General features: G+C 40.1%; 1 protein-coding gene across 1 annotated transcript in view; it reads left to right on the forward strand.

Annotated features, from left to right (window-relative positions):
- Nucleotides 1–21,750, forward strand: part of LOC143367581 (uncharacterized) — a 257,197-nt gene that overhangs the window by 225,708 nt on the left and 9,739 nt on the right. The window contains exons 10-13 of the mRNA XM_076809538.1: nucleotides 7,452–7,592; nucleotides 8,640–8,792; nucleotides 13,899–14,048; nucleotides 18,896–19,063. Coding sequence (XP_076665653.1) covers nucleotides 7,452–7,592; nucleotides 8,640–8,792; nucleotides 13,899–14,048; nucleotides 18,896–19,063 — 612 coding nt within the window. The remainder of the gene's footprint in view (nucleotides 1–7,451; nucleotides 7,593–8,639; nucleotides 8,793–13,898; nucleotides 14,049–18,895; nucleotides 19,064–21,750) is intronic.

Here is a 21,750-nt window from a genome sequence, read left to right on the forward strand (position 1 = left end):
CCCCAGCTTATCTCCGCTAAAGAACTCTTGAATGTCCAGTGCAAAAATCACGAGAAAGAATCAGGATTTCAACTTTAAATAGCGGCCATTTTGTTTTAAATTAATATTTCGGAAAATTCCCTCCGCCAATCCGAGGATACATTAATATATTAACGAAATCTTTTTTGTATTTTGATTTTAGATAATCTGGTTCCGAATGGCAGTGCTCACCGCGAAAGCAAATTTTTAAAAAGGCTTCTTGGAAGTGGGTGGTTATTTTATTATAAACATAAATATTTTTCTGCGAAAAAATTACCACATGTTCTTTAAACGTTGCTCTTTTAAGCGCAAAAAGTTTTGTGAAAATATATGCTACCGCTTCTTAAAAAAAAATTCACAAATATTCGCCTCTTTTCGGCCGCCTGACTAGGTATAACCCCTTAAACGCCTGCACTACACGAATCCTTAGATCCCCAAGTTTCTCAACAATCCTACTGTCATTAAGAAGCACCAAATACCAAGTGCATCACTAAATTACAAAACGCTCTCAGCTTCGACATTCAAATCCCTGGCAGCATTTAGTGTTGGCATTTTGATGGCCAACTAATTCCCAACTTGGGGATACTGTGGGCCAACCAGAAATGCTGCTAGGGATAGCAGTGTACGTGTTGACGATCTGTTCTGTCTGAACGTTAACCTCAGTCAGGTGCCTCCTCAATGCGCCTCCACCTTGGCGGATTCAGACCTCGCTCCAAACACGCTGAAATTCAGGGAGAGCCTAGGCAGCGTAGGGTGCCGGCGAACTGGCGAGGGTGCGGGGCACAGTGGGAAGACCTGATTCGGTCGAAAACGGCAGAAGAAAGTTCCAACTGCCGCGGAGGGGGTCGGTTTCAATCGGAAATGGGGTTCCAACCAGCCGAATAAACGACAACCGAGCCGTGATAGACGGTGGCGGCGCAATTTAAACTTTCCCGTTCTCGTCGCCTTATGTCTCTCCTTCCCTCTACCCCCTCTCTCTCTCTCTCTCTCTCTGTCTATATTTCCCCCGTCCTCTATATCTCTCTTTCTCCCACACTTTGCCTCCCGGAGAACAGCCAGAGATTTTGGGTGGCAGTCCGGGAGAAAGATGGCGAAAGACGACACTGATAATATACAGAAACCCGAGATTCGGCTGAGAACGATCAGAGGGAGCATCGGGAAGATTTCTGGCCGAGATCCAATGAGGATATTCCGCGCTGCCGGAAACAACCGTCAGATAGTTTCGCGGTCGGACGAGGAACGAGGAGTTTCTTAAGATTCTTAAATATTTGCTGATACGCTATCTTTGCCTGATGTAGTATACCGACCGATGTGGCTCATAAATTTCAAATATTTGGAGAGGAAATAGGGGACTGCGGGTGAGACGACGAGCAAGGGAATAGAGAGATCTGTGGGAGGAATGTAATTTAAATGCTGGCTCGTTGCAACGACACATCGAGCGGGTTTTAGTCGAGGGATTTTGATAAAATTGAAACGTGATGTGGTCCACGTGAAATTAGGGGAGGTTTAAGTCATCGTTCTGTTGGTTTCAGATGTGTTAAAAAAATGCAGAACGAAGTTGTAATTTTTGCAGTTCTCTGCTGCTCGACTCGACATCGATATTTTTGCTTAAAAGTTTCGTCTCGCGTAGCGATATAGCTTCTCGCTTAATTTGAAGGTGCAACCGAATGTTGCTTAAGTGCGCGAGTTCTCGGTGTATTTTCGAAATTACTTTCATCGAAAACAAAGCTTCGCTCGAAATAAAGGAATTCTATAATCGCAACTTGGTCCTAGCAGAGCAATTTTGAAAATCGATTTTCTTAAAAAAAATAAGCCTGCGGTGAATAAACTTGCCGCCACCTTCTCTACTTATTTCTTCCACACGGAATCGCCACCCTTTCAGTTTTATATCGCCACCCTGTATATTCCAGGAAGGACTCAGAAAACGCTGATAGAGCAACGATAAAATACTGTTCAGACCTTTAGGCGAAACTCGTGTCGCGTTCCGCGAAAATAACGACAGCCATTTCGCAGCATCCGTTAACTTAACTATCGCGAGGTGGGCTTTGAAGAGAAATTCGGGCAGGAGAAAAAGATGAGGTCCGAAGGATCGATAATTCCTTCAGTTACCCTCTCGAGGTTCTTGCTCGCCGAGCTCTATTCCGAGAGGAGTCTATAAGATCGCCGTTGCGTATCTTTCAGTTCACTTGATCGAACCACTCTCCTTAATGAACATCGCCAATGAATGCCTGGACGAGCGCAAAAAAAAAGAAACGCGTGAATGCCTTGTTAACGACCATCCAAACGGAAACACTGTAGGCGTCAGTAAATTACCGATGAATGAAAAAATATCCCCGTAAAAACTGATGTAACTGACAGATGTAAAGGAATACGATAGGACCGCCAGTGCCCTAACGCCTGTTATCCGAATGTTCTCTCATCCGGACGGTACATTTCTTTCTAGTAGAATATTAATTGCAAACTCTTGGCCTCGGTTTCACACTGATTATTTTATAAGTTTAAAGAAGAACTACAGAATCGGGACTATTACCGAAAATCGGGGCAAATGATTAGTAACCTTTAGTTAAATTCAGAATTTGGGACGAAAACTACCGGGGACATAAATTCTGTTCCGGGGACGAATTGTCTCCTTAATTTAGACTCGCCATATAAATCCCCGTTGAAAAGTCTTGGAGCATACCTGTGCTCTTTTAAATAAAGCTCCGCTAGACGAAGGTTTGACAGTGCATAGTGTATAAACCACAGAGATAAGTAATTGAGTAAAGATAGTAAAATGGCAGCAAAGCAAACACTTGAAATGCCAGTAAGGCCCCCATCTCTGCTTGAGATCCGTCTACAGAATCGCGTAGAAACTAAAGCTTTGCATAATAAAACGCTCGACAGGTTCATTGTGCGTGAAACTATAGCCATTGGAATCCAAGAGCAGCCAATTAGCTGTGGCTCGTTGCTAATTATCGGAATTCCTAATTAAAACAATACCAGACACATAACACTGGCGCATAGTTCGCGAGTATCGGCGTTGTTTTCGGGCAATTGGATATTCGAGGGCTGGCAGTTCCGCTAAAAACGGCCCTTGACTTCCAATCCGTTTTAAACGGCTGTTTCCCAGACGCTCATTGTCAGCGAGCAGCTTCAGCCAGACGTACACTTGCCCTCCCAATTTCCTTCCACTTGCAATTAGTTGAACGAATCGAACGAAACTTCCTTGCCTCTGCAGACAGCCACGTACACGTCGGCTACAAAGAGGGCCGCAAAGGAGCGCGCGCAAGAGCTTCTCCCTGTATTCTAATGAAGCTCGTGTCTCTACATATGTATATCCCTGGTCATTTTCTTTGCACACGAGGAAGTCAATAAGTGTGGTAGTCTACGAATCGGTCGCCACGACATTTCAGCTGGTTCTGATATTTAATAAAATATTTTAAATGAAAGTTCAGTGGTATCAAATGGCGAATTTATTGACGTAAAGAAAATTTTTTAAAGTATCTTTCTTGCTTAAGAAATTGGAGTTAATTTGAAACCTAGAGTGTAGAGGATTTGAAGGATTTACTAAAGAAGGAATTTACCTAATTCCTTCTTCAGTCTCGGTTCTAGCCTTCTTTAGTCCTCTACAATCTCGGTTTCAAATTAACACCAATTTTTTATGCAAGAGAGATTCTAATTTTCTTTGCGTCAATAAATTCTAAACTCGCGTTATTGATACCAATGAACTTTCGTTTGAAGTATTAATAATTAGATTTACTCAAAAAGGAATTAGGTAAATCCCTTCTTTAGTAAATCCTTCGTATCCTCTACAGTCTTGCTTTCAAATTAAATGAATGCCATCGATTTTTTTCTCCAATAATTCGCATTTGGGGGTGCCAACTTCGCAGACCTAATTAGGTAGGTGCAATACTAAAGAAGAAACTGTAGAAGGTTTTAAGGGTTTTTAACGTAGGGAAGGGAATGATAGAGCAGGACGAGGTTTACGAAATTTAGAGGACATAGAGTTTAAGATAACTCAGAATTCATGGATACTGATTACAGTATTTTCGAATCCCAGAAAGCCTCGACCACAGAACAGAAAATATTCGTGAAGATCTGGAGCCACACGCAGATTAGGAGCAAGTAAGCGAAAATCAATGATTCCTTCAAAAATCAAACGAAGAGAACGCGAGTGATTAATAACTCAACCTAAAAGCACTTACACCCGCGGAAACATTTTGCACGTTGCTCAGTAGCTTCATGCCATCGCTCATCACCCAAACGCCGTGCTTGCTGCAACGCAACAGTCAGAGAAGAAGGAAGACGTTCCCTGAGACAGCTATATAAATACCAGAAGCCTTCTCGGAGGAATACAAAATAAAGAACAGAAGGGACAGAAGCATAATGCAGCATGCCGCGTTTAATAAAAAAAAACAAAACGCGTGTACAAAGCGTAAATCTCGCCGAGCGTATCGAGGCGCGTTCGTGTCTTCGACTGGCAAAATATTCATGTATTCCGCAGTCATACGTTCATGTAAATTACATAAGGTTCCGAGCCCGGCAGTGCAGTTACGAGCAAACAGCGTCACGCGTTACCGAAAGTGTCGTATCGAGCGTAAACACGGATCCCCCTGGTTTTATTGTCGCCGGGAGTCTCGCTGCGGGTGCATACTTCGGAGACGGCCGTTTAACGTCCGACCGGTATTTCGAATCGAGCGCCATACGGCCAGCCGACCGTTTCGCGGCATTAATGCGAAGGCAATTAGAAGCTCGACGGTGGAATCGTTGAAAGTATCGAAACGTGACGTCGCGGCAGGATCGGTACATCCGGCTGGAATGTTTCCGTTTTAGTTTAAAAGAAGGACGAGCACTGTTAAGCGCCGGTTCTTCTGGTCTAGAAATACCGAGAAATCGATTTATTTTTTTATTTCGTTTTTCGAATGTTCGACATTTAAGAATACGTGTTTAAAAGGATTTTTTGAAATTTCAAAAATTTCTGAAATTATTGGCATTTGTGTAAAGGCGAATATGCGTGGGTGAAAACCCTTCGCGTAAAACTTTAAACGCGTTTTTCTCTAAACACTGTTCTTCAAACTGGTGGGAGAAATGTCTGGAAAAGTTATTAACCAAATCGATTGAAACTCTTTTTATTTTGAAGAAGATACTTTTTTTGCAGGGGAGAAACTTCTGCAATTTTAAAAATTTTCAAGGGCGTTGGAAGGGCGAAAAATGTAGGGGGGAAGTGATTTCAAGCTTCGAGTATCGTTATTTGGTGAAAAAATGTGATTTTAATTTTTTAAGGTTTGCCTCCTGTGAAATTTCATGCCCTGTGCCACATCCTCTCCCATCTGACACTGTTTTATATTTCACACCAATGGTTTAGGTGCAACACGTCCCACCGGTTTGCATGAATTTTTTGACACCCCTACTTCAAAGGCTCCCCAGTGCCATTTGCAATTATTAATTAGAAATATATATAGTTTGACATCCTTAATATATTGCAAAGTGCCATTAATTTAGATTTCACGTGATCTCGATTACCATAACACAATTCTGTCAGTGCACTAATGAACTTCGACAACAAATAACATAATCTAAAATTAGTATTTTTTAATGTTTGGTTCATTCTACTCCTCGATAAGTATTTTTAATAAATTCATAAATTGCAATACAAAAAAGGATTATCGAGCTGGAAAATAAATTGCAAAATCAACCTTCTTCTTTCGGACCGTCGCGTCGCAGTGGCTACCCCCCTTAATGCCCCCCGTACCGCCGCGTTCGATGCTCTTTAATAGCCCGTGCAGCGCGCTTTTACGAGCGTTATATTGGAAATGATATTTCGCCCAGCAAAGGCTGCTAGATTTCTGGCACGAGCACGTGGCGCTCGTTAGTTCTCCGCATTTCGAGGATATTTTATTTTACACGGGTCCCCCCCTCCTACGTCATACAGAACGACGCACATTAAAATGCGAATCGGGCGAGAAAATAATACGTTTTGAGGAATGTAGATTCGAATGAATGCTGGCTTGAGGAAAATAGAGAAGGAAGAAGAATCTGGAAGAAGAATTAGTCAATTCTAAATTCTTTATACGAATCGATACCCAATGATGACACCAACTTAAAAAACTAAATATAGGCATGTTGAGAAGTGCAGTAACAGCAGTGCTTCCGTTGATGGGCGTCCATAGACATTTTCCTGGGGGGCGGGGGAGGAAATTTTGGGGTGACGGTAAAGAAAAATATAGTAATGAAAAAACGAGTAGCCTTCTCGCTTTTTTGAACCCATTGTGTAGCGCCAATTTAATTAAAAATTTAAAATATTCACTTTTTTAGAATAAAATTAATAAAGATCAGTTTTTAAAAATAAGCGATTGTTTCTCGAAAGCCAGGGAGGCAACTGTCCCTTTTGCCTCCAGCCCCTCCGGACGCCGATGCTTCTGTTGATTTTACTTGTTCTGTAATTCCCGCTTGAGGGTGGCAGCCACGCGGACAGCCGATACCTGCTGGTAAAACTGCAGCCATATCATGGTTTTCCGTTTCAATGCATTGCGATTGATCCGTGACCCGTGCAATGATCGCACGCCTGATAAACCGCAATACCAACTGCGACGTTAACATCACTTGTCGATAGTTCTGCGAAGAATGCACGACGCGAGACGCGTAGCCAAATAACTTTGCGTCAAAGATAGTTGCGCTCCTATTTGACATTCCATTCTATGCCAGCCCCGGGAAAGGGAAATGTCAGTGACTAAATACAACGTTTTATTCGAAAATCCTGTTGTAATTTTAATGGAATTATTCATTTCTCAATTGTTCCGAGAAATTTCGTTCGCTTTGTATCCCCACCCCCATTCTGCTTCCGTTTTCGAAAATCTTGCCTGCGAAAGTGTTAATTGCACGCGGCCGGCACGTCAACGACAAAAGCTGGTTAGAGGTGTTACGCATTTTCGGTTCGAAGCGATTTTACGAAAATTTCCAGCGCATACGAATTTCACAGAGAAATACCGTGGCGTTTTACTGTCACGTTGTTTAATTTCCACAAATCACGTGCTGTTGAATGCGCTTCGCGAAACCATTTCCAACGGAACGTCAGCCTGATACGCTCCGAGCATTGTTCTGCGGATTGATAAATCCCGCTGCAACATTTCTTTCGCGCGGTTGTCTTTGATTAATTCAAGTATCGAACGCCAATTCAGAGGGTGGTTAATTTATTTGAATTCTCGCTTGAATATGAATTGGGTTCGCGCAGGGTATATGTTTCTTATTAATTGTTTATCGAGGGGCACGTTTGGTCCTTTGTGCTTTTTTTTCAATGCAGTTCTGGTAATTGTTAATACTCTTTGAGGTTGGTACAGATTTAAACAATTCCCCGAATCAGAATTTCTTTAGGATTTTCAATAAAATTTCTGAAATTACGTTATGCATTTACTTTCAACATTAGTCTGACTGTGGTCGTATTTTCTTGATTGCAGCGAAGCTGGACGGGGTGAAAACGTACATGAGAATGAGAAGAGTGCCGAAGCATCTTCAAGTGAAGGTGATTAAGTGGTTCGATTACCTTTGGCTAACGCAAAAGTGTTCCGACGAGGAAAAGGCTGTCAGCTGTCTTCCCGGTAAGTTTCGTCCAGATATCTTAAAAAGGTTTCTGGGAGATCGATTAATAATTACAAAAAGGAAGAATATTGCACAGGGTGAAGCACATAAAGTGTGACAACTAAATAGTTTCAAAAATACAGGCGATGTTAAGAAATATTATAAAAGGCCTATTTTTAGACCATTTGCCTTTCAAGGTCATTTTTCTTTAAATGAACCTATATATTTTGTTCGTTGCATTAATATGATGCGTCATTTTGGCCATATTTCAAATTATTAATGTAATTCAGGTCACCAGTACAGTAGACTTAAGATGCTAGAAAATATTATTATTTTAGTATACTATTTTTTTATTTAATTTTGTCCAAGCCGTTTAGGATTTTCCACTATACATGTCCTTCGCCCAGAATACTTCTATCTACTCTCCCTTGTTTAGATTCGCGTGTGCATGTCACTCGCGTATTAAGATTTATTCCAGCGACTTCACTTTATCCGTCGTTGCAGCGGCGCTATTTCGACTGGAGTTAAAACGACGCACGTAGGAATTCCATCTTGCCTTTTTATTCGACAAAACTGATATACCCCGCTTCAAAGTACATTTCTGCTGAGCGATTTGAGGCTGCGTCGCGAGACACGAATGTCTTTTGTCCGTGAAGTGCAGGAAAAAGGTTTCTGCAGAGCTTTCTTGGGAAATTAAAATCTGTAATTTTTTGTAATGTCCTTATTGGATAATTGTTAAGGTTTACTTGGAAGGCGAGGTGCAGCCAACAGGCTGTTAATATACCTGCCCTTAATATCAATGCTCTGGCTGTCTCAATTACCGAAAGTGAAGGCGTTAAATATGACAAGTATCGCGGCAATACCATTGTCTCCGGATTGGAAGAGAAACACAAGTAGAGGCGGGGAATCTTAAATCCCCAGGAGCCTTTCTTAGCTTCAACAGAAGTTTCTCCAATTTCTCCCGCGATCCTGCTGCTATCCTTTCCAATCCGGGGGTCAAGATTTCGTCGCGCAATAAAGCTGAAAAGCTGCCGCCCCTAATAATCTTATCGTTCGGTCTGTTGCAGACAAACTGAAAGCGGAGATCGCGATAAACGTCCACCTGGACACGCTGAGGAGGGTGGAGATTTTTCAGAACACCGAGGCTGGTTTTCTGTGCGAGCTCGTGCTGAGACTGCGGCCCGTTCTTTTCTCACCTGGCGACTACATTTGCCGCAAAGGTAGGTGGCCAAACAACCCCCAGCTACTCTATCGAGTCACGAGTCTGATTTACGGGCGAGTGTGCAAAATTCGGATGCACGCAAGCAGCGTTATAAATCTTGGGCGCTAAACTCGTCGAAATCACGACCACCATGGTGTTCGCGAGGACTTTTTCTAGAAACTGCCTAGTAGGTATTCGAAATTCAAACTGACCGATAGAAATACTTCGAGGCGCAACGACAAGTTAATTTTGTAAGTGACGAACTTTCGTCAGTAACAGGATCGCTTTTGATTATTTACTCAGACGTGCTGCATACTACGATTTACCATTTTATTTATTTATTTATTAATTTATTACGGGTAATAACCCTTTCGAACATTTTAATCAAATGAAACATCATAAGTAGAGGACGGACAAATAAGATAATATTAAGATCAAGATTAAAGTAAACAAACAGCAGGGAAAAGGACAGAAAGAGATGAGATGATCATTATAAATATTGCAACTTAATCATTTGCAATACGCAGAACTGAATTTCTAAACTTAGATAAGGAAGTAGCGAAAAAGTGAATACTATGGTAGTATCTATTTGCAGCATCTATTATGAGAAGTAAATACGAAATATGTTAGTGAATCTCACCTAGCGGATACAGGGTCCACTTGGACCCATCCTAAATATCAGAGTAGGTACATAACAGTTACTTGTTATTGAGTAGGTATTACTTCTTGAAAAAAGTCAGATTTTTAGAGAATTTTAGACAGAGATGAGAACTTAATTTAAAAGCTTATCCCTCAAACTATCCGACGTTCAAGGGTTAAGGGGTGAAGCCACAGTAAACATATTTTCCCGATTTTTCATTTAAATAATTCATAATACGAAATAATTCATTTAACCGTAACATTGAAAATACATGTCGATTTTTGGTACCTTTACTTTCAAATTTCGCCATTTCTTAAAAAATTGAAGCTACTGTAACATGCTTTAAGAAAAATGTCGAATTTTTCAATTCAGAGTAAACGTTGGAAAGTCACACGACCGCCCGTTTTGTACATTTTCTTTTGCAGAGCCTAGCGTTATCATATATTGTGGCCATACTACCCCAAAAATGTTCAATCTAAAAGCATAAAATATTAGTTAAATATATATATTTTCAGTTGGTAATAAAGATTTTTCGTAAAAAGTTACATTTTATTATGAAAAGAATGCCTCGAAAATAGCCTTCATTTTCGACCGTCACAGTGGCTTGCCCCTTAAGACCACTGTCTGGGTCTACATTGACCTATACCCCTAATGTTTTCGATTTACATAATGCCTCATAAAAACAATCTCCAGTGTTCGAAATATCGATTTCTGTAAGAAAAGAGTCACGTTTCCATGTGACACAAAACGAAAGAAGGGTGATACAGAGATACAATAAATATAATTAACCTGGGACCCATTCAAGTAATATACACAGCAATATTCCTCAGGGTAGAAAACAGCAGATATATCCATTCTCACTGACTACAGGGCTGCACTTACTTCATCACATTCCTACGCACTCCAGGCCCTTAAATTAAAGTACCTACTATAATATCCAGAAAATCTGCTAAACATAACCTTTTATTCTTGTCTACTCTTCTCATTACCTAAACCTGCCCCAAGGTCCTACACACTTTACCCAACCACCCCCTGTCTTCAAGACATCACTATGTCTTTGTAATCTGCCGCACTCGTGCCCTTAAATCGTACCAACACCCAGAGCATTGCAACCCTCGCGCAGCGCACATCCCCTTTCCTCCCCTCGCGTTGTGCGACATCTTTTTCCCGGACGCGACGCGACTCGCGGCTTTTGGAACGAGCCACTGGAACCGCGCCAAGGGATGTACTGGCCTGGCAGCGGGGGAGGGGGGTCGGAAAGTGATTGCTCACCCTTTCCACTTGGCCTCATTGCCAATAGCGCATCCAGAAGGCGCAGTTATGAGCGAAATACTTTATTTGGACAGATAACCGGCTGCAGCGCCGATGGTAAACGATTTCCAGCGAAGTGACTACGCGGGCCTCGCTGGAAATTCGCTGGCGCTTTAAGCGGGTTGAATCTTATCTTCCGATGCATTTTTCAGCGGGCGCCTCGTGCGCTCCCGTTTAACGAAGGGGCGCGTCTCGTGGCGGCAAGTGATTATTCCCGCGCCCCGCTCGAACGCGGAGCTTGTTGTTGGGTAGCGATAAATATTGTACATTATAATTTCGGTGATTGATGAAACGATGCATTTTAATGTTATGGTAAAGTTTCTGTGAATTTTTTTGGTAGAGAAGGATCGCTCTAGCTTTTTCGTATGAAATGATGTGACTTTGATCTGATGTTGCGATGATATCGAATAATGGTACTTCTATCGACGTTTTGCGACGAGATGTGATGGATAGGAAGTCGGAAAAGAAATTCCCATTTGGGCATCGTTTGCAATGTCTGTAAAATCTGAAGAGCCCATAAAAAAATGAAATTACTAAAAAAGCTGGCGGCTGTATTCAGAATTCATTCCTAAAGGCCAATCGTTCTGGATTAAAATAAAAGTGGAGCGAACCCCGTGCGGTTGATAGCATCAGATATAAAAATGCGTTCGTACAGTCCGTTTTCGTGAAAAGAGGCAGGAACTATAAACTTCCAAGTCCTTTATTCCGTAAATAAATATAATAACAGTAAAATGATAACTTCCTCTTAATTTCGCATGAACTACGTTAGATTTCAATTTCATAAAAACCCCTAACATCGAATACAACGAATTCACTTGTTATAAAATGATAAAGAAATTGTCCACTTATTTTTATGATAAATGTAACGTGGTTACAATTAGCACCTCATATTTTTGTAACACCCTGTATATGATCTAAGGGAAATTAAGAGAAGGAAGAGGAACAAGTCAAAAGACACTGTCGAAGGTAAAAATCCATTTGCAGAGCCTGTTTTTGCAGAAGGGAAGAAAAATCGCGAATTTCAACATCCTGTATTTCGAAGCCAGCATACAGTGATGACTGAGGGGGGAGCCCTATGTAGGACACTGCGAATAAGTTGATTGTTGGGAGTTTTTTTCTAAAAAATTACTACGCAGATTTTTTCCAAAATTTCAGGGCATTTTAGTTCACATTCAAGCAATAAAAATTAATTATAAAAAGAAATTAAAAAAACCGATGATTTTCTTATTCCTAGTATAATTACATTGTCGAAACGAAAAAAAGTTGAAAGTTGGCAAATTGGTGGGACTTCAAAGAAAAAGTTACGATTCTGCCCGAAGATATTTCATTCTCTTCATGGAAAACGAGTTGTTCAATTCAAATTAGTTGTCAAAGTTTTAGGTCCATCGACAGTGTAATTATACGAGAAATAAGAGAACCCTTGGTTCTTTTATTTCAGGGAAGAATGTGGGTCTCCAACATAATTACAAATTTGCAACTCCGGCGCGCGAGTCCTTACGTAGGGTAGATGTCCCATTTACTGTCAGTGTCCCTATTACTGCCACTTTATTTCTTTCACTTAAAAAACCGTAACGTACAAAGAATAGACGTATAAAGAATGTACTATAATAATAAGAACAGTCCCAATTTTATGATAAATTCTTTTTACACTATGTACGTTGCGTGTTTATTAAATAAATAAATGAAGTGGCAGTAATAGGGACGCTGGCAGTAATTGGGACATTTACCCTACGTGTTCATATATCTCCATTTCTACCGAACACTTTGTAACGAAAAAATTAATATTTATTGTTTGAATGTCAACTAAAATGCCCTGAAAGTTTGGAAAGAATCCGCTTAACAGTTTCCTAGAAAAAAAATTCAAGGATCGCCTTATTCCTAGCGTCCTAAATAGGACTTCCGCCTTAAACCTCCCCTAATTTCACGCAGACTGCATCATGTTTCAGTTTCATCAAAATCCCTGACATCTAATACAGAGGGTGATTGTTTTTCTATGGAATGGTCCATTTATTTTTGCAAAAGATACCCACACGTGCTTTGCAATGCCCTGCATACCTTATATGGCGGACTGTACAAAGGAAGCTCGCAGAAGAAGGGGCGAAGAAGGTCATTGTTCCCCGTTCACTGTCCTCTTCATCGTCCTGGAAACGACTGCCGCATGACTCTTGGAATGCGGCAGCCGTTTCCCGCCATGCTGAATGCTTCCGTTTGATGGCCGACCCTACTTCGAGTGCATCACTGCCGAGCTGCTGGCGTCAGAAGAGCTCACTTCGACTTACGACTCGCCATTACTGCTTTAGTTACAAACGCTGACTTCCCCCCCAGACTTTCTCGCGACATCCCCAGCTCCGTTTTGTGTAAAACAAAATTCCTTCGCGGAAAGCTTCCTCCTCGAGAAAATCGATTTCGAAAACTCGTCTGGTACGCATGCACCCCGGCTAAACATCAGACTTTGTTAGGGAATATGGAACAACTGTGAACGAAACGAATCCTGGTGCAAAAATAAGTCAATATTTTAGAATAACCTTTATCCGAATTAGGCTCTGTTTTCGCGAACGTTTATTCTGAAAAGTCATCCGGCGCGCATGCACCTCGCTGAAAGTGTGCAGAATTTGTGAGGGAATACGTAACAACTGCGAATCAAATGAATCCACGTCCAGAAATAAGTCGAAGTATTAAACTAATATTTTTTTTTTTCAAATATGACTTTATTCTTGACAAAATCGATTTGAAAAATTCGTCGACTCGAGTGTCTACCTAGAAACGATTTTAACTTCAAATGAATTTTCCCGCAAACAAAACCCCACTCGAAGGAACAAGTTATTCAACAATTTCTACTTGTCTCTGCAGAAGGATTCATTTCACAAGCACTTGTAGCATATTTACTAAGTTTTTTAGGATACTTATTATATACAATACATTCTATTAATATTTAGAACTCCTATGAACAAACTTTATTCCACATCTTTCGTTTATTTTATCAAGCAGAACCTCTACCCTTTCCGTTGTAAACCATCCATTACGAAACACCCTGCGGAATCTTATTCGAGGTTCATCTTTGTCTGGCACTACTAAGTTGGAAAGAGATGGAATATATTTATTTCATATTATTTACGAAAGAAGCCCTCGAGACGCAGGGTACATTTTGAGAATAACCGTGGAACGTGTTCGCAGGTGAGGTAGGAAAGGAGATGTACATAGTGAACAGGGGCCGACTACAGGTGGTGGCCGACAACGGGAAGACAGTCCTCGCTACCCTTAAGGCGGGCTCCTACTTCGGGGAGATCAGCATTCTCAATATGGGGACTGCAGGTAAAGAGTGCGGTAAATATTCCAAGCGGACCAGGGGCCCGTGAGCTGTCCCCCTCGTATTTCACGATCACGTTTTCACGTTTCACGTTCTTACCACTCTGTGAGAGGGCAAGCCGTCGAGCCGGTATGAGCCGATCTAAAAACCGATTTCTTCTAGTCACGTTTTTTTTTTTGAAACTCTTGTACTCTCTCTGTCGCCGACATTCCTATTGTCGATTGTCCACCTTCAGCCGCGATCGACGGTCACGCAACGAATCAGCACGGTTGCTCCTTAATTCATTGTCGAGGAAAATGCGGTGCACTAACCAGTAATGATTTAACATTGCGCAAGTGAACGTATAATTCACTTGGCTGGTAAAAGCATTCGATCGGTATGAGCAGCAAAGGATTCAGATTATTCCTGTAGAAATGTCGTAGGAGAGAATTCATTAATATTCTTGAAATACGATGATTTCAGGGGTCATTCTACTTTGATCGGCCGAAAAATTAAGGTATTTGTAATGATTTGTTTCACAGTAAATACAACATATAATGAAATAAATCTTTTTGGTATTTATTAAGCTGCTGTTATATTATAGGAAAAAAAATACAAATAATTTTTTTTGTTTGTTTTAATGTTTTTTTTATAGCGTCAATATGGCACCTAAAAAAAAGGTATGTTCATGACGTAGGTGATTTCCCGGCTCAGGCTTATCCGAAACAAAAAATTCCAAAAGGCTCTTAATCTGTATGAATGTCGCTATAGTTCCTAGCTCAATTAACAATTTTGTCGAGAAATAACCGAAATTTTTATCATGCAACATCCGAGAATACATACTTTTGGGTGTTTTGTCAAACTTTTTTTTCAAACCGGCGCCATTTTCTTACTTCTCAACAAAAATTGTTAATTAAGCTGGGGGTTAAAGCAACACTCATACAGATTAAGAATCTTTTAGAATTTTTTGTTTCGGATAAACCTGAGCCAGGAAATCACCTACGCCGTGAACGTAACTCTTTTTTTAGGTGCCATATTGACACTGTAAAAAAAAACAATTAAAACAAATTGCAAAATTTCTTTTTAATTTTTTTTTGTACAATATAAGAGTAACTTAATAAATACCAAAAAGATTTATTTCATTATATGCTTTATTTACTCAGAAAAATATCTTTAAAAATAGCTTAATTTTTCGGCGGTTCAAAGTAGAATACCCCTTAATGTGTATTATGGGTAAGAAGTTTCATGAAGTGCGTTGTTTGAATGAATCGTGACTGTGTGCGGGTGCGAATAGCTTCGTGTGAATGTGGAATTCGTTAATTCGCTCTGAAAGGGTGAAATCAGCCCTTAAAGCCATCGGGGTCCTTCGTTTTATAATAAGGGTTTCGAGGAAATCGCAACTGCAATCCAATTAGGGAAAGATCGATGGCGTAAAATCGTTGCGAGATCGTCGACGCGTTTCGAACAAGGCCCGTGACACGTATTGCCCTTTAGTCTTCGACCCTCTGTTTTTATCGATTGTTTCCTTCCGGCCGATGAATCAACACGACCGCACGGAAACGTCTACGGACATAAATCACGTTCTATATCGCGAATGTATGATGAAATGCTTTCGCTTGAGACATAAAACACGAGCGCCCCAAAAATGGAATGGGAATCCTTCTTGAGAATCGACTGCAGGTTGTGTCGACTGATCGATCCGAAAGATAAACACATACTTTTAGTCATTCCTATTTTATCATGCTTCCGTAGTTACATTAGAAAACTTAGTTTAGAGTTTACCATTTCAAACTATTGATATATTCCTCCAGCATTCTGTAACCCCACCCCCCAATCTCAATACTCTTTGGGGATCGATGCTTTTATGACATGCTGATTCTTTTTTCGAATTTTCGTTTTCACTAAATCGAAGGAAACATTCTCAACCTTTATCGCGAAGTGTAATCTGTTGAACATGGTTAATGAGTGTTCAACAATGAAACTGCACCACTGACTACTTTCGATCTTGTAGTCAGTTACGAGATTTGATTAATTTAACAAAGTCAGTAACGAAGTGATTCGAAATGGATGAGTAACATTAATTACTTAGACATCCTGCAGTAGGTCACGAATTTGTTCGAACTCTTGGCAGTAGCAAATTGAAGACTACAGCAAGAATGGGGTGGCTCTAAATGAAGAGTCCTTGTAGAAAAGACTGTAAGTGCCAAAAATCAAATTTTTCAGGGGAGAGAAAAAAACTTCCCCGAGTTTAAATGATTTACGAATAAAAAAGTCGAAAAATAATAATAATTAATAATTAATAGTTTAGAAATATTAGTAATAGTTCATAATAATTAATAGTTTAAACATAATAATAATAATTAATATCTACTTTAGAAATATTAGTAGTAGTAAATAAGTTTATTTTTTGCGTTTCGGCCTCAAAAAGGGGTTACATATGTTGTGTATGTAAGTGTTTCTGTGACTGTTATGATAAATATTATTATTATTATTATTATTAGTAGTAGTAGTAGTAGTAGTAGTGTTTTCTGCAGAAGTGTCGTTGGACATTCCAGCGGTACCATCTTTTAGCACTATTGGTACCTTATTTACAAAAGGAAATTGTATTAAAATTCTATACTATAGTATCACTATTGGCATGTAAAACATTTTCCGATAATTTTTTTTTTTCATTTCGGCACTTACATTGTTTCCTACAAGGACTCTTGAAATGCATTAACTTTGAGAAACTAATAAAAACAGTGCTAATATATTTTTAGACATATGTTCAAAATATTTCATGCATACATATTAGCTTCATAGCAGTGTACCAATAACATTGTATACGTAACTAAGGAATTTGCATATGCAATAGCTGTATGTCGAACGTTGACAGCCCTTGATTACACGTGTTCGAACATTTTATTGGCCAACTGCACACAATACGCGAAAATAGTGGTTCATAAATAAATACAGCAAATGTTTCCTAGGTTTACTACAATTTTTCTATCTTCTTACTGTTACTCAGTGCACTGTCCACGTAATACATTTCTCACGATTCTTCATTGCCATATCTTGACGTAGCCTCTTTAATAATAATTCTAACTTGCTGCTGGGATGCGTACACACTTGACGGATGTAATTGATCTGCATTCAGATTTGACATTTATTTTATACGCCCATACGTTGACTATCGTAGTTAGATCCCTGTATATTAGATGATTTCCGTTGTATAACAAATTTTTTATCAACATGCAATATACCATGACTAGGAAGGGTAGTCAAAATGTACTGGATTTTTAAAGCATTAAAAGTACGCGATATTTAAAATTTCGTAAATTGTGAGAGATGTTAAAAGAATTACTCAAATTCTTAACCAATGGATTTTAAAGGGATACCAAAGCTTTTTGACGATATCAAGGTATTGCACGTATAATTCCAATAAGTATGTTCAAGAATCCTGAAGAAGCAGTTTGCACGTTATGATTAATACAATATTGTCTACTTTGCATAAAATGACTGCCTTTCTTGAAGACTAATGGCTTGACACCAAAACTCTTATCACTGAATTACAATACGATGGGAATGGCCGTGTAATGTTGACACTGCGTTTGCGACATACCTACTATTATACGCTTTCAAACTTTCCACAAATCATTTTTCAAATATTTCACAACTATGTGGTTTTGAGAATAGTACATCTTTTACGAACACTATGTAGTTCCTACCGAACTTTCTAATAATTTGATCAAACACCTTGAGAAACGTCGTAAGTACTCTTAAAAAATACTTCCTTCCGAAACAATAAATATGTTGCATTGGTCACGATCCAATTTATATTTATTATTACACCATTATTAATATGTACGTATTCCAATCTTGTCTTTCACGATACCCTAGCTTCTACTCTAAAACGTATGCGATACCCTAGAAAACACCCAACAAAATATAATTTCCCAATTTTTTCATTTTATATTTTACACGTATTACATTCGTTCGAAACCCCTGTCGTAAAGGAACTGATCCTATCTGACATGGGAACCACGCGTACCAGTGTTGCTCGCCGATTTTAACGAAACTTTCCAGGTAGATAGAGGGCAAAAAATATTTAACCCTTGCTTGGCCTTTTATCGTAAATAATACATATATCTTACTCTAAAAAAGTGCACGAGTACCTTGGCGACCGAAAGTTCTCCCGAGGGGGTGAGCTGTTAAATAATTATCTAAATATTCAAGGGCCCAGGGGCACCTTTTCCCGTTATCCGATCGGGCTCAAACTTTACACAATTTTTTGTTTTACTATTCTGAGGAGTGCCGCGAAGAAAATGTTGAAAAACTTTCACCAAGAGTAAATAAGAGCCACCCTAAAGAATTAATGGCGTGTTAAAATAGATCTCGAACTCGGTATTGCTAGGTCGCAGTAATACTTGTGCCCTACCCCCTAGTCTACATCAATTTCTTTGATAAAAGTTTGAAGCCATAAGCACATAACGAAGTGACGAGTGAAGCACCGTCTTTCTTGATGAATATCTCGTAAAGAATTAAGACTCGAAGCGAAAGACCAAGCACAGGTGGCGTAGTTCTTGCTTCTGTATCTACTTAGAACGTTACAAAAGAATCGGTGACTAACATTTGAGCCCCCGCGTGAGTGCACCAGCCGCGCATAAACTGTGGCGTAGTTTCTCGGTCTACAACCAAGAACTTTTCAAGCATGATTTCCACGGCGTATGTGCCAAGGTTGTGCTTCTCGCATAGAGATCGCGGGCACGAGGATGTTCGAAGGTAGGCCCACACGATCGACGTGAATCTGTGGGATGTAGGGAGCGACCGGTTAGGTCGGTCCCGAGCGGATACAAAAGAAAGCTTGATGCACCCCGATAACCAATAAATGGCTACATCGATGCAGGTAATCGACGAACAGCCAGTGTGCGCTCGGTAGGATACTCGGACCTCTTCGTCCTCAGCAAGAAGGACATGTGGGACGTCCTCAAGGAGTACCCTGCGGCCAGGATCCGACTGGAGGCCATCGCGGTGAAGAGGCTGGAGAAGTACAAGAAAGCTCCTCTCAAGAAGGGTAAGCTTTTATTCAATGAGAAATCGGTTAACGTAGCTACGGGCTACAAATAGTTAACCCTCGTCCGTTCCTCAGTTCACGAACTGAATCTGCCCCTCGGTGTCAAATTGACACAGTGATATAAGTTCGATGAAATGACAATGTAAAACAGTCATTTTACAACAGATATTTTTTTATTCGAATTGATAAGTTAGCATTTACATATTAGATTTTTCACATCTTTCATATAAAATAAAAGGGTGTGCAGGACATACTGCTTGTTTGCAAGAATCACAAATAATAGAACAGTATAACTTGTTAGGGGAAAACTGTGTAGAATTGCCACGAAGGACGGATGAGGGTTAAAAGTGGTGGGAATCACAGTTGTCGGCCTATAAGTGTAATAAACCTAAAGATTTTACATATTTCGATGACTGTCGCTTGTTTCTACATCAACCGGTTTCGATGATTTTTTCAGCATGTACAGTATTTTTATATTTTCACTACAGGCTCAGATAAAAAAGTTGAAAAAGCGACCTTTACTATTTTCTTCGCTATTCCGACCAGTTGCATTTTTTTCAGAACGACGAAACACGTCAACTAGCAAACTAGACCTTCTAGCTTCTCAAAAAATCTCAAGTCGTTTGGACATAGCGTGTTTTATTTTCTTATTTGAAATTGCAAAGCGATTGGCAAAATTAGAATCGTTCTACGAATTATGGAGGTAGGATTTTCTAGTAAGATATTAGAACCAGGTTGCTGAAAGTGTTGATTTTAAATCTGAAGAAAATATAGACTTTCCCAATTATTATGGCTATTAGTCGACGTTTCCAAAATTATATTTATATATTTCTAAGAGGAAACGATTGAATATGCTCCCTGTGTTTCACGTAATAAAATCTAGGAACAACGTGCAACACTGGTCATCGCTGTTATAAAGTACGTGCTTCGGCAATACAATGCCACGTGATTTCAGCTATCGTTGATGGACCTGTGTAAACGGTCCCTTTTATTGAAAGCCATAAAAAATAATCTAAACCCATAAAATCCGAGAAACGAGCTGGCTGCCTAACAGATTCACCCTGAACAATCCAACGATCGCAAGATATGACAGTTTTATATGCAGGACGACCATTTTATTGGTATGGCATTAATGAATAAATGTTTCCTCCGCTAGTTCCACTAACAAACACGGGAATTTGTAGATATAACATCCCAGATTACAGATACACATAAAAAAATTGAATTCATGTTGAATTGAATAAAGTTAGATATGGGTCTTTGTAGGTTTTTAAGTTTACGAGTTGGACCCGAGCAAAATTACAAAACTCAACCTCCATACTAGTCACCTTAAAACCTAACAAGTTCAATCCTTAAATTCAGTGGAAGAAATCAACTACGCGATATTGTTGGAGGGCGAGAAGTCTGTTATTAACAATGACGCGAATAACTGTTAATAGTTATCAGTGCCTGGTGTCTGATAACTATTTTTGTATAAAGTGAACAGTAAAAAGTATGGCAATAGGCAGAAAACAGAAGATGAGCGAATAAATAATTATTCGCCTTCCTATGCTAAACGATTAAATTCTAATTGAATTAAGAATTTATTCGCTTGTTGCTAATAAAAGTTTCTCCTCATGCGATATTCGTCATCTGAATCAAATTACCGTCAACTCTGCCAGAGATTCCATCAATATCACGAAATAAAACAAACCGGTATCGCCCCAAATATCTCAGCGGATCAAATTGCTCCGTTACATCTCGCAGGAAAATTAAAGACCAACCTAAGAATTCTACAATTTACCCTTAAGGGGTCTTCCTAGTGCGACGGCCGAAAAAACCTAAATTTTCTGGATTTAAAAAAAGAAACAAGTATTGCACGCATCTCCTTGCAAGTTTGTAGCTTTAATCTATCACGTTTTTAGACTATACACAAAAAATTGCAAGTAAAAGAAGGCACCGTGAAGAGAAGACTATTCTTAACACTGTGTCAAAGAACAAGTCTCAGCTTCAATTTCATTCTTTCTAATTAATTGAAAAAGAAATGCTTCATTTTCGACAAAAAACGACTGCCTAACTAAGTAGTTCCCTTAAGTCTACAACAACGTAGTGGCGCGAAACTATGCCAGGATAGGGAAGAGTGTCAAAGAGCTTTCCAGCCTGTTGTTCGCGGCTATCTGGCAGACAATGAGCGAGGACATCAAAGGGAGTCCTCGAAAGACTGTTTCTCCAGCGGGTGTGCCGGCACCGAACATGGCCGGAGCTCCTAATTAATTAATCGAGAAGTTTGACGCGAAACAAATGCAACGTGTCTTCCCTTGTCCCTCCGTTCTTCCGCAGCGAAAGAAAGTTTCGCAGGGGCGCGTTAGAAACCGGGGAACTTTCGAACCGGCGCGGCGGATCGCTTGGCGCGGTACCTCCTGAAGGGAAGTTGCGGGTTGCGGCACGCTCGGGGGTTGGGGCGCGTGCGCGCGCCCGACTGCAGTGGCCACACAATGAGGAAGGCGGTGGCTTAATTAAAAGAAGCTTCACCGACGAAAATGAGAGACTGTCGGACGCCCGTTGCCGAAATAGCCAGATGCGCGGGCCGTCCTTGAACAAAGGAATCGAAGACAGAACAAAGCGGATGAGGAATTTCGAGGGGAAAAAAGGCCACGCTCTCGAGGTCGCTTGAGTAATGAGTGGCGGCCATTGCAGCTGACGCGTTT

Source organism: Andrena cerasifolii, chromosome 4, assembly GCF_050908995.1.
Source record: "Andrena cerasifolii isolate SP2316 chromosome 4, iyAndCera1_principal, whole genome shotgun sequence".
Classification (NCBI taxonomy): Eukaryota; Metazoa; Arthropoda; class Insecta; order Hymenoptera; family Andrenidae; genus Andrena; species Andrena cerasifolii.